This window comes from Aulostomus chinensis, chromosome 6, assembly GCF_037954235.1.
Source record: "Aulostomus chinensis isolate RoL2024-O1b breed Wild chromosome 6, RoL_Achi_v1.0, whole genome shotgun sequence".
Taxonomy (NCBI): domain Eukaryota; kingdom Metazoa; phylum Chordata; class Actinopteri; order Syngnathiformes; family Aulostomidae; genus Aulostomus; species Aulostomus chinensis.
In genome coordinates, this window is record NC_141325.1 from 21,542,318 (window position 1) to 21,556,754 (window position 14,437).

The following is a 14,437-nucleotide window of genomic DNA, read 5'->3' on the forward strand; positions in this document are numbered from 1 at the left end:
TTAAAAGTGTGATGCATTCTGTACTTATTTAGTGTGTATTAAGAGTAGAGAAAAGGAGCCTCAGTTTCTTCAGTTACACCATTGTGCCATCCTTTGCTTTTCCTCTCTAGACTAAGAATAACCCAAATATTAGTCCAGTACTAACTATAACTAAACAAATAACAAATAATAACTAACCTTACTAGAAAGGTTACAGAGAAAAATACCAGCTCATTGTTAAATTTTGGAGCTGATACTATGTACAGAGTTGTAATGTGTTCGACTTAGTTAGATTCCCCTCAGGAGCAAGAGCAGCCTTAAGGGCTCAACAACCACTTCAGGTGTAGCCTAATATGGAGTATGGATATAGTAATACTGTAAAATACTGCAAAACTTCATTGGAAGCTCCTGACCACTGAAAGCTAACAGAGAGACCACAGACCAGAAAAGGCTATTTTATCTTCTGTAAAAAAAAATATTCAAATAAATAAAAAGTTCCCAGTTCCCCAATAAATATATCGATACTACTTAATAAGCATATTTGATAATAATGAATTCACCATCGCTCCCAATTCAGTATCTTCCACTGTTGACATCACGAATAAAAGCAAGGCATAATCCCATGATGCGTCATTAACCTATTAATAGTCAAATGTGTTGTTCTAAGGGGGAAAAAAATCTCCTACATACAGTAGTCCTCTTGGCCTCCTTTTCATTTACACCAAAGAATGATAAAGCTAAACAAAATTAGCATCAGACCATAGATTCTGCAGAGACACGTCTATTTTATCATTTTCACATTGTTTAAACCTTGAATGTTAGAATTTTCAGCTGTTTCAATAGGGTTTCCTGTTGTTTAAAGAACCGGGCATGTGAGACATGCATCAAAAGATAATCTCAACATAAAGAAGGTCACTTGAGCAGAAAAATGACCAAAGCCAGAGTTGGTGGGGCCGCGGCGCAGCCCTTCACATCGGAGGAGGATGATGACAGACTGATACACCCTCTGATGCTGCAAGGATATTCAGTGCACTTGAATATATCAACCTAGCTTTCTCTTTAAATCAAAATCTATTCGATATAATATAAAACAAAATATGTATTAGTGGAAAAATTACGCCACGTTTCTTTTTCTTTTTTTCATGCGATCCATGTTGCTTTGGATTTGCGTTTCCATCTGACTGCTCTGATCAGATTAGGAACTGGACTTAATCCTGCTCCGTCCAATATTACTAATGTATTCTATTGGCTTATTGGACAGATGTCTAAACCTTGTCAATCCGACCCGCTTGATACTTTCACTGCTGCAAAAGTACAGCACCTACGGAAGATTTGTCGCTAAATATAGCGTCAATTGCAGGTCAAACGACTCTTTAAAAAAATCCGTTTTGGGGTTTTTGTTGTTTGTTTGGGTTTTTTTTTGCTTTGTTTCTTTCGTTTCATAGAATTTTGAATTTAAGTTAACATTTTAAAAAGAAATAACACCGATCAGTAACATGCGGATGATTAGAATACTTAATTTCATTGAGGACTGCTCCTTTGAATGTATTTGTTCAAAGGAGCATCGCTTTATTTTGATCTCAATATGTACTTTTCCATAAGAAAAAGTTCAAAAATTCCGAGTTTTTCAATTCAACATTTCTCTCTTTTTGTATAGTTCCATCATCATACAATGTATACAGAGTTCACAGACCATACAAGTATAATTTAAATAAATGACATAACATTTAAACATTTAAATAACGGAGATCCAAATAAAAAAATAATTATTCCGTACAATTCTATCTAGTTAGTACCGGGTTACCTCAAATTACAGTTATTCTTTGAAGAGAAGTCTCATGCGGAGAACAGGAAATACTCCTTACAAGGCTCAGATCGCTTAGGTTAATAAGAGGATCCAGTGTAACAACACAAAAGAGACGCGGTGTCAAGCAAACACATTGTACTTCATAGAAAACTCGTCACAAATATTCTACCCCCCCTACACACACACACACACACACACACACACACACACACACACACACACACACACACACACACACACACGCGCGCACACACCGCAACGTCGATTTTTCATTAGGGCGGGGAAAAGCTACTTATAGGGCTTCAGTGACATCTGCTGGACAAATAAAAATACTGCGATAGGAGCAGGGACGCTGCCTTCCATGTTGCTCGGAAGTTGCCTTAAAAAAAGCGCATGGAACTTAATGTGATCAAGACATGTATTATAGTTATTATCATTATAATTATTATAATTATTAACTACTACTACTACTACTAATAATAATAATAATAATAGTAATTATTATTATTATTATTATTATTATTATTATTATCATTATTATTAGTCGTAGTAGTAGTTGTAGTAGTAGTAATACTAGAAGTGGTAGTAGTATTAGCCGTATAACATTGCTGCATTTTGAGTCATAGACCCATTTTTATCTGTTTTTCAAGACAGATGTCAGATGCTCTTTTGAATTTCTCTTGTATTGTGAGACATTTTTCCTTTAATCAATATTAATTTATTATTACTATTTTCATCATTCATATCATATCATACATGTATATTCACGTTTTTTGGCAAGATATACAACGCATTTCTATATTAGCATGGCTTTTGTTTGTATGAAAAATTGTATTTTTTTTCATTAAAATTCTAACAAACAAATAATGTATGTAAACCTATGAGACAATTCCAGTTGATGAAATAGCATACTACGTCTCTCGAAAATACAGAAATAGGTTATATTTTAAATGCAAGTACTCTGCTGCAGGAAAGTAGTGCGCGTCTTCGCGTACCTAGACGTTTCTGAGATGTACGCTGGTGGGTTGTTTAGTCCTTGATTGCCCATAGAGGTCGCTAAAAGGCTCATTTTGAAAAACATTTGGTGACGAAACCTGAAAGTGAAACTAAGCAACACTCGGGTCCTCACGGTGTTGCGACTCCAATAAACAAGTATTTCCCCCGTGTTTGCAGAGCTCGACAGCATGGAGGTAGGCTCCATATATATAGTAGTGGGTGGCAGTTCGACCACCAGGTTAAAGAGAGTTGACGTACTTCAGTAAGACTGGGTTTTATTGTTAGCAGTTTGTTGCTTTACTTTTAATCCGTCTCTGTTCTTATTTTTATCGTTGTCATTCTTAGAGAAAGGTAGCAGATTACTTTAGCCTAATTCTGTTAAACAAGTTTCGAAAACAGACGTCAAAATAAAGAGAAAATATGCTAAGGTAACCTGAACAATAAAAATGACACTTCCGGTTTTTGCCATCATCCTACAAAATAAGAGGAAGCCTCTTCAACGTTTTCTTGCGTCTTTCCATGTGCTTGATGCCTAAAAACCTAAGCGTCATAAAAGTATATGTTTTCAAGTATATGACAGTTAGTTAAGGTTTTCAGTTTGGCTTCTGTGGTCCATGCAGGGTGGTTTTATATGGTGATGTTCAATAAGTGATCTATGAGGGAACACCTGATTCTCATTCTGTATAACCCAACTTCTTTTAACAGAATGCAGCTATGTGTGTCAGAGACTATAAGTGATCTGGTCACAATGGACAGCTTACAAAGAGTCCTTTAATTTTCAAAATTTGAAGATTCCAAAGTATTTTGACATAGATTTTTATATTTGTTTATCCAACGATTTAAGAAAAAGACAACTGGACCCTCCTTTTCAAACCTTAATTTTAAATGGAAGACTGTAACACAAACTAAAGTTTAAAAAAATAATTGATTATTACGAAGTTCTGTTAATTCAGAAACCTTCTGTGTTCATTCTTTGTAACTGATAATAATTCTATACTTTACTCTGTAAAATCATGGTATCACTGCGACATTTATCATACCATCAACGTCTCATCATAGAGACTACTTCACAAGCATCTTGAGTAAATACTTGTGACTGGACCTCACTTCTGGCTCTGCGTACAAGAAAGCATGTCCAGGATCTGTGTTTGCAATGACCGAATACACTGTTGTTGTTATGATATGTAAATACTCAAGTGTTTCAATACTAATGTGCATAGAAAGATGCCTTGTCATTCAGTACCAAATTTCAAAGGTTTTGAAACAAATCTACAAGTTATAACGTGTTTGTTTTAAATTGGCTTTGATTTGAAAAATGCAAACATTCTGAAATGAACTAAAGACATGTAAAAGACAAATGAGCTAAACCAAACATTTTTGTGTGTAAAAATGCTTAGGAAGCCAAAGATTTTTAATACAATGTATAATGTAATTTTTATTAAAAAAAATTGTGACTTAATCATTATCAAAACTCCAAATGTCTAACTCCTGCTGTCATATATCGTTGCAGTTTATTACAGACATCTCAGTCATCATTGATGAAGCTGATTACAAAGACCTCAGCAAATTAAGGAAGATTGTACAAGTCTACAATGCAGAGAAAATATCTTCCTCCTACAAAGTAAAAGGAACGTTTAATGAACTTGAGAACCTTACACGCGGACTGTCAGAACTGAGGCATCCCTCCGAACTTGGCAGGCAGGGTCAGACCTATCAGCTGGAGGAGCCTGCTTCAACTACGGTCAGATCATTTGAGGTATCTGGGATTGTTATGGCCTACATTATGCAAAAACATGCAAAAGAGCTTGAAAAAATTCAAGGGAGCAGTTTTGTCATAGAAACACAGCCTGACCTTAGAACAGTGGATAACATCCCTTATAGCCAAATACAGCTCACAGTTAGGCAACGCCCTGTCCCTGTACATCACATTCCTGCTGACTTTGTGAGACAGAGGTTCATTACATTCTACCAGAGAATTGCATCAGACCTGCAGGTCACAACAGTCCCCATCAGTTTACACGACCATGAAGACCTGCAGAAAATATTTCCAGACATTAATTTCAAACCCTCCAATAAAAAATCTAACACAACAGTAATTGGGCCTTTTGTGCATCTTGCTAGACTAAAAGAATTCCTTCTAGTCAATACACCAGGGTCAAGCCAGAATCAAGAGCACCAATGCCAAGGGGTCGCTCGAACAGGCGGAGCTTCAGGTTCTTCATCCACACACAGAACATATTCAGAAGATGAACCATGTCTGATCTGTTTGGAACCAGTCCTACCAATGGAGAGGTGCACTCTGCAGTGCAAGCACTCCTTCTGTAGAAACTGTTTGAAAAAAGCATTTGACTACAAACCAGTCTGCCCAACGTGTGGAGAAGTATATGGCACTTTGATAGGAACTCAACCTGATGGAGGGCAAATGGACATCACCAAAACATCTTCATCATTACCTGGATATGAGAAATATGGAACAATAATTATCCATTACTTCATTCCAAGTGGCGTCCAAAAGGTAAGACAATATAAAGGCAATTCTGAATCATTTTACTGCCATATGTCTGTTTTCACTTTAGAACCAGTAACTTATTGTCTATGTCACTCAGTTTTCTTCAACAAATATTTTTTTCTCAAAAGTCTTCAATGAAGAATTGAACAGGTAACTGGATAAGCAGTTGACAATGGAGGGATGTGTTTGTGTAACCATGGCAACAGGGAAGCAGTAAGCCCTTCATAGAGGAGGCTGGACCAGTGGGTCCAAAGGGAGGGATGAGGAAGAGATTCACAAACACTAACCTTAACATGTGGTTCTCCTGGCATGAAAACAAGAGGCTGGGGAAAAAAACAAAAAGAGAGAGTGTCATGTGTAATGTCTAACTCTACTTCGTATATCATGATCCAACTAGGTCTTAACATAGCAAAATTTATTTTTCCTGAAATCTAAATTGGCTGAATTTTGTATTTAGCTCTTTTAAAATCCAGGAGTTAACACTGAAGCATGATTTTCACATAGTCTTGCTTCATTTTTTTCATATTTTGTTATTTTTCACAACATAAAGGCAGTACAAATCAGTACTGTAAATAGGTATTTATATAACTGTCATTTTCATATTATCAACATGTGATCTTGGACAATGAATCTCTGAAATAAATGCCTTTGTACAGATATAATGTAAGTTTGGTGAATTATTATAAAATGAGTATTGTTAGTGGGGATTTTGACAGCAAAACAATTTAATAATTTACTCTTGGGAAGTAAACCACGCCATTTCAGTGGCTGATTTTGGCATTTTATATTTGTTTGCTCTTGGAATTAGCAGCCAAAAGAATGCCCCATGTTCATCATATTGACATGACAGATGGGTATCGTAGCAGGTAAAGTTATGTTTAGGTTTGTTTGTTTGAGGGATCTTTACAATGCCAGAAATTTGGAAGTTGGCTCCAATACTGAATTTAAATGATTCTAAAATAATTGTCGACATCATAAATAAATAAATTTTCTAAATAAACTCCTGCTGCACACACAGTCTGTCTGAGAGGGGGGCTGACACACATCTAATAAAATGTGATCCATCAGATGTTTGTCTGTTTGTCTGCAGGAGGAACATCCAAACCCCGGTAAGCCATATAAAGGTGTGTCCCGTAAAGCATATCTGCCAGACTCCTCAGGGGGAAGAAGGGTCCTGAAGCTGCTGAGACGAGCCTTTGACCAGAGACTGATCTTCACTGTGGGTCAATCGACCACCAGTGGCAGGAGCAACAGTGTCACATGGAATGATATTCACCATAAAACCTCACAGCATGGAGGACCTACTCAGTAAGAACTCTCTATATTTGTGACTACAACCTTTTCTTAATATGCTTAACATACCACTGAATTACTGCCTAATTACCATCTGCATGTAAAACTTAGTAAGATATGATTGCAGTCCAGTCCCAGTTATAAATATAACTTTAATTAGTTATTCTCCAAGTAATACTATTCCAGGAATTTTTCATTCAGATGTGTCATCAGCAGTGTTGGGACTAACGCGTTACTGCGTTATTAGTTACTGCCAAAAAAGTAACTTTGGCAGTAACTAATAATCAAACGCATTATTTTTAAAATTCAATTACTCAGTTATAGTTACTAAACGATCCGTTTATTAGTTTATTTTACGTTATTTTACTATCTCGGCTGAGCTACTGTGTTTACTTCCTGTGTCGGGGGGCTTGGGGGAAGTGCAAGAGACAGGAGGAGAGTGAGCTGCTCTCTGGGGGCGTGTTTGTTTATAACAGCAAGAACGTGCAAGACATCATGGCGGAACCTAGGGCAAGGTTCTTCACGTGGAAGTACGCTCACTACTTCTCCTTCGTTGAGCAAAAGGAGAAAAATGTTTATGTTAAATGCAACTTATGTCTTGGAACTAAGACTCTCTGCGGCCGCAAACAGCAGCTCTAATCTATTAAAGCATCCAGGCACGCAGCATGCGGCGGCAACGAAACTTGTTGCTAAAGCTAGCGGGTCAGGGACCGGCACAGATACCGACACAGATGTCACCTCACCCCGTGCACCTAAGCAACAGCGCCTGAGTTGTTCTTTTCAACGAGGGAGTGCTACTGCTAGCCAGGCTAAAGTTAATCAATCTCTTTGAAACATCTTAGTGTTTGTATAAATATAGACCATGTTGCTTAGTGGAGTTCAGTTCAGTGATGAAAATGCATGTCAAGTAGTACAGAGCTTACAATGTTGACATTTCTGAACTTTTTTTTGTAACTAAATAGTTACTTTTCATAGTAATGCTTTACTTTTTGGTTTTAATAACCGAGTTAGTAACTGAGTTGTTTTTGAATTGCAGTAACTCGTAACTATAACTAATTACTGTTTTTCAGTAACTAGCACAACACTGGTCATCATAGTACTCACTTAATCAACACAACAGTCCCCAGCAGCAAAAAACAGAAAAAACAGACATCAAAAAGGTTGTGCATTTTATACCAACCTCCTGGCATTCCAAGAGGTTGGTATAAAATGCAAAACTCTTGATATAAATAAAGGTATGCAAGTGTATACTGGGGTTGAGGATGTGTATATAGTGAGCATGAAATAGTGCAGGTATGTGCAGTGGGGAAAGACAGTATACAGTATATGAGTGCACAAGTATTACATGTATGCTCTATCACAGACAGCAGTTCAGGTGAATATCCAAGTGAAAGAATTTGTTCAGGTGCCGTTTAGTTCTCTTCTTAAAGGCTGTGTCCTCTCTGGGTGGAGAAGCAATTGAGGAGAGTGTGTCCAGGATGTGTGGGGTCAGCCGTGATTTTCTCTCTCTCTTCCTTCTAGAGGAGTACAAATGTGTGAGACCTTCTAGAGGAGGATAAATATGTCAGAGGGGGGAGCTGTCAGCCAGTAATTTTCTCTGTATGCTGCACTATATGCTGTTTCTGCTTGGAGTGGAATCATACCACACAGAGATGGAGGAGGTGATAAGTGATTCAATTATGGCTTTCTACAACTGAGCCAGTGATGCTTGCAACATCCTCAATTTCTTAAACTGTCATATATGCTGATGGGCATGGAACACATCTCTGGAGATATTTTCAGATATATTATAAATATGTATATGTATACCTTTAAATCATTAATACATATACAATACAGACATCTAATTTTACTCTTATGAGGCCCACAAGAGTGCTGATGCAAACTAATAGGACTGATTTTGATTATTGATAATGATAATTAACATGATAATTACACTGTCACATCTGTTTTTCTCTCTTTGTCTGTTCAGCTATGGATACCCGGACCCTGATTATCTCAGTCGAGTTCGAGATGAACTGAAAGTCAAGGGAATTGAGTGAAGAAAGTGTGGGATGCGTTCCATTATTCACCACACTCCATAGGTTATATGTAAAGACCATCACATTGTGTGTGTAACTGTATGCACACACTGTATGCAGCTTGATGTAAGGAATTGTGGCACAATGTACTTCAAAGAGATAATTAATGTTGTTTGAATGTGATTTGATTTACCATGAATATTTGTAGTTTTAGTCAGTTATTTTGCTTTAAACATTCCTAATCACTCATGGGCATTTTTCTGTTACTATTGTTTTTGTACTTGTTTTATTTTGAAACTGTATGCACAACCTGGCAACCTGAAGCCAAGCATTGTCTTGTGGAAGTAATATAATGTTGATGGACAAGAAGACAAAAGATGCAGAAGCTCATCCCAGTATCCAACTGATGTTAGACTGCTGAAGTTGCTTTGCCTGACAGCAGTCACGTCAAAGTGTCTGGGTGGATGGCTGGCATGTAAGCCAGTGGTTACACACTTTCTTTTCACACATTCTCTACTTATAGTTTAACAATTAAAATTTTAAAGCTGCAACAATTTGCTGATTGACATTCCAGCTTCTGACATTCTTATCTCCCTCTCCATGTTGGTCTGATACATCTGTCGTTTGATGATGTGACAGAGCTGGAGGATTTGGGACCAATGTAGTTATCATGGCCTTTAATCAGAATCCTGATTCTCCTCTTTGAGATGGGTCATACTGTGTTTGGCATTTAATCACCTTGAAACTTTTTGCCCTGTGTTGCCTGTTACTGAGGTCACTCAGGGGTTAGCACTATTGCCTCACGCCAATCTATAGGAACTCCCCAAAAGTGAAGCCAACAGTTCTGGATCCCCCTGATCGCTGGTGGTAGTATAGGACATTAATCTTTGCTCCTCTATGGGAGGGGGTGGTACTTGAACCAATTTTTTTTTTAATATATAAATATATATCAAATATGCATTGGTTAGCACTGTTGCCTCACAGCAAGAAGGTTCCAGGTTCAAGCACATGGGCTTACTGTGTGGAGTTTGCATCTCCTTGTGCCTGCGTGGGTTCTTTCAAGGGACTTCAGCTTCCTCCCACAGTCCAAAGACATCAAGAGGGGACTAGGCTGATTGATACTCTAAATTGACCGTAGGTGAGGCTGTGAGAGGTAATGGTTGTCTGTCCATATACTTAGTTGGCCCTGCAATGGACTGGGGACCCATCCAAGTTGTACCCCGCCTCTCACCCGAAGGCAGATGGGATCGGCTCCATCCCCACATCCAAGATGTGTTGAATTCATTTTTGGACAGTTGTAGAAAATGGAGACACAATGTCCATCAGTTTATGGCTTCCACCAGGTGCTTCAGTTTCCTCAAACATCAACAGGCATCAGAAGCAGAGTTTTAGAGAGGATGGGTCAAATGCATAGTCTAAATTTTGTTAGATTGGATGTAAAGACAAGAAAAACATTTCTTATCTTCTGAAAGAATCTGATTACATTTCACTTCTAGCCTACTCACTGTTGGTTTTAGCTCAGTTTAGATGACAGCAAACACTGTTGCTGTTACAGTTTTACTTCCAGGGAACTTTAGCTGCACACCCTACTCATGCATTGTTATGCAACCATCCATGTGTCTCTCCTCTGAAAGCATTGTTGTTGGCTGTCTGGAAACTTGCTAATCAATCACAAATTTTGATCAGTCATGACAATTTAAAACATTTTACTGTGTTAATGAAAACATTTGACCATGCGGCTGTTTTTACATTAGATTTCATGGCCTTCTTTCCGCCAACAGTTGACACTCAGTTGCTAAAGTGGACTTTAGAACCATGACTTAGCACAGGCTTCAATTTCTATGTTATTAGTTTTTACATTTATCAGTCGCATGAACAACCCCTCAGAGGTGCATGGAGTCAAATGGATAATAAACAGTTTTACCAACGATTTGGCTGTGGAAGTCCTTAATGTGGGAGAATAAACATTTTTCATACTAAATACTTGCATCACATTTCACTGGGGTATTTATGATGTTAAAATAAGACAAAACATATAATAAGACAAAGACAATAGGGTTTTTACTGGGTTTTTGAGTGGGGCGGCAACCGAATGTGACTGTAATTATGTATTCAGTACATGCAAACATAATAGTGCCTTTTTACTGTATATATCTATCATGAATTAATGAGGATTATTAAAAAAGTAATGATTTTTTATTATTATTATTATTATATTATTTCCTTTACACTTCTGATCTTTCATGCTAAATACTTGTAAGTCACAGGAAAATAAACAGGCACCTTAGCAATCAGTTACAGTGGTCCTTCACTATAACGCGGTTCACCTATCGCGGCCTCACCATAGCTGTCAAGTCTCCCGTTTTGGCCGGGAAACTCCCGTATTTTACCCCTCTTTCCCGCCCTCCTCCCGTTTTAGTATTCTCCCGTAAATCTCCCGTATTACAATGAAAAAAAAAAATCCTCTGCTGAACTCTGTCACTAGCCTCGCGAGAATTGCCACCTGCAGTAGTCTGGGTGGCAGTTGTCGCGAGGTTAGTGCCGACGGCGGGAAACAAACAAAAGAGAGATGGATCACGGACGTGACACCAAAGGCATTCCTGCCAAAAAAACTAAGTCTTCCTGTAAATACCTTGATAAATGGAACTCTGAATTTACCTTTCTAACGAGGAGCAGAAAGGGGGATAGCCATGCTTTCTGTAGGATTTGTAATAGCGACTTTAGTGTCTCCCACAGAGGAAGGAATGATGTCAGCCAGCATGAGAAATCCGCCAAGCACAAGCGCGGGCTCGAGGCACGGAATCATGCCCAGGCGATGTCAGTATTTCTGACTAGAAATACCACGGAGGCAGACCAGGTCACAAATGCAGAGGTTAAAATGGCAATGCTGTGTGCCAAAAACAACGTTGCTTTTACTTTCTGCGATGACTTCAACAAGTGTGTAGCTGAGATGTTCCCGGATATTATAATGTAGGAATTTTCACAGCATTTCAATGTCAACAAAGGTAGGCCTATCAGATTCTGATCACCTAATTTTAGTTAGTAAGCGGTTGACAAGTTGTTTTTAGATATCTTGTACACCTGTCTTAAGATGTAAGGGATACTGGAGCTTAATTGGGGTGGTGGGATGGCTTGCAGCGATCACCAGAAAATTTCCCTTATTTTCAAATCCAAAACTTGACAGGTATGGGCCTCACTGTTTCGCGGATTTTTTTAGTGTAATTTTGCATGCTTTTTTTCACAGCATACAGTATGAACGCGCATTGTGTTCGGCATCCTGATTGGCTAAGGGAGAACCGCACGTGTGTTCTGCGTCCTGATTAGCTAAGGGAGTACAGAATGTGTTCAGCTAGCCAGATTTACATAAATCTTCAATTGCTAGCAGTGTGACTTTGAAGTGCTGTATGTTTGCAAATTTTCTACTTAAAACTTAAAAGCTTAAAACTTGGTTTCGGGTAGAAAACTTGCACCAAAGCCTTCAGAGGAAAAAGACGTTACAGCGGAGCAGCGCCAGGACAAAGAGGTACCGTCAGAGGAACTGTGAAATACGCGTGAGTTACTGGTAATAATTTCTTATGCGTCAAACCTCGTAGATTGATCATTAAAATTAAATTGTTAAAACTGTTGGGGCTTGAAAACAGGTTTTGATCTTTGGTTTCATTTACTAATATTGTACTTATTTTTTTAAATCTGCAAAAGTTTGAACTTTGAGAGTTTAAATAAGAGAGAACTGTGAGGAAATGTTAATGCATGTCTGATAAAAGTGTGGTTAGGGGTTTTACGGCCTTAAAACATGTATAATAATTATAAAAAATAAAGCTGATTACTTCGCGGATTTCGTCTATTGCGGGTTATTTTTAGAACGTATCCCTGCGATAAACGAGGGACCACTGTATATGTCAAAAAAGTATCATAGCAGACCACTTTATTAAGGCAATAAATAATATATAATGTCTCTGTATTCACTCCACACTGAACTGTGATCTGCTGACAAAAAAATCTTGAAAAGGTCTTCTCCCCTGTCCCCCACATCACACTGACCAATGAGCTCAACAGCTTCTTTGCTCAGTTTGACATCAGAACTAGAGAGGGAGGGACCACAATCCCAGTCACAGAGGAGGATCAGCTTCTTACTCTGAGCACAAGAGATGTACAGTGCACTTTAAGGAGAACTAACCCACAGAAAGCTGTGAGCCCAGGTGGCGGTCCAGGGCAGGTCCTCAAGGACTGTGCAAGTTGTCCAGTCCAGCTGTAATGTCATCATCCTGTCTGTCTCGAGCAACAGTCCCAAAGTGCCTGAAATCTGCCATCATCCTGCCAGTGCCTAAGAAATCCAACATCTCTTCTCTGAACAAAAATCGGCCAGTGTCCAAGTGAGGTGGCCCTCACTCCAACGGTGATGAAGTGTTTTGAGAGACTCGTCCTCCCTCACATCAAGAACTCCACCCTAGCCACACTAGACCCACGCCAGTTTGCCTACAGAGCAAACAGATCCAAAGAAGATGCCATTTCCCTCACTCTTCACACTGCTCTTACTCACGTGGAGAGACAGAGCACATCTGTGAGGATGTTATTTGTGGACTATAGCTCTGTTTTTAACACAGTCATCCCTTGCAAACTTACCGTAACACTCCAGCTCAGCCTCAGCTCACAGCTCTGCAACTGTATCCAGGACTTCCTCACAGAGCCCCCGCAGGCTGAGACTAGCCCCACACACATTCTCCACCATCACCCTGAGCACAGGAACACCGCAGGGGTGTGTGCTTAGTCCCATCAGTACTCCCTGTTCACTCATGACTGTGTCCCTGAATTTCAACAGAGCAGAGATTCACAAGCTGGAAATCCAAGTCTTCTGACTTCACTCCAATCTTCATTGGGGGTGAAAGAGAGAAGAGTGTGTCCAGCATCAGGTTCCTGGGAGCTCACATATCTGAGGACCTTATATGGACTGCACACACCATCACACAAGTTAAAAAGGCACTGTTCTTCCTGAGGAGACTGAAGAAAGCCAGACTACTGTGAGAGATGCTGGTAACGTACCACTGCCCCATAGAGCGCATCTTGACATACTGCATCCCAGCATGGTACTGCAGCAGCTCAGCACAGCCAACAAGAAGGCACTTCAGTGTGTGGTATCAAGGGCACAGAAAATAATTGGAACTCGACTCCCCACATTGGTTGAGATCTGCACCACCAGGTGCTTCAGAAAAGCAACCAGCATCTGCAAAGACCCCACATCCTTGCCATCACCTGCTGGAAATGTTGCCATCAGGCAAACGTTACAGAGCCTTCCACACACAAGAAGACTGAAGAATAGTTTCCTCCCCATGGCTGTGGCTGCCCTAAACAAATCCAACAAACTGTCCACTTGACACACTATTACAGCGCAAAACATACTTTCTACATACTCGCCTTCATATTTGCACACTGCACAATGTGTGAAATTACATGTGTAGCTATTTAACTTTTTATCCATACTCATTTATTATTTACATACTCATTTATTTCCTGCTGTTTTTTTACATTGCATTGTTCTATGTATTTCCTACTGTTTTCTATATGGCATTGTTATACAGAGCCATAACGTTTTTTTTTTTTTGCACAATACTTGTATTCTGCAATGACTATAAAGGTTCACTCAATTCTATTTTCCAACAGTCACAAAGCAATCACTGACTGCCTGACACCAGCAAAGATGATAATGTCCCACGTTATGAACACATTTTGTTTATATATTTAATGTGAGTGCTAATTCATATTGAGATACAAGGTGCCAATATCCATCGATATTTGAACAAATTTCAAACATTAGAACTCAAGGATTAGTTTAAA

General features: G+C 38.9%; 1 protein-coding gene across 1 annotated transcript; it reads left to right on the top strand.

Moving 5' to 3' along the window:
- The first annotated feature begins 2,853 nt into the window (after positions 1 to 2,853).
- LOC147260421 (E3 ubiquitin-protein ligase DTX3L) lies at positions 2,854 to 10,619 on the top strand. Its single transcript, XM_086207007.1, has 4 exons — positions 2,854 to 2,976; positions 4,293 to 5,297; positions 6,382 to 6,599; positions 8,557 to 10,619. The coding sequence occupies exons 1-4, from the start codon at positions 2,971 to 2,973 to the stop codon at positions 8,624 to 8,626; spliced, it is 1,299 nt and encodes a 432-aa protein (XP_086063133.1). The 5' UTR covers positions 2,854 to 2,970; the 3' UTR covers positions 8,627 to 10,619.
- The last annotated feature ends 3,818 nt before the right edge of the window (positions 10,620 to 14,437 follow it).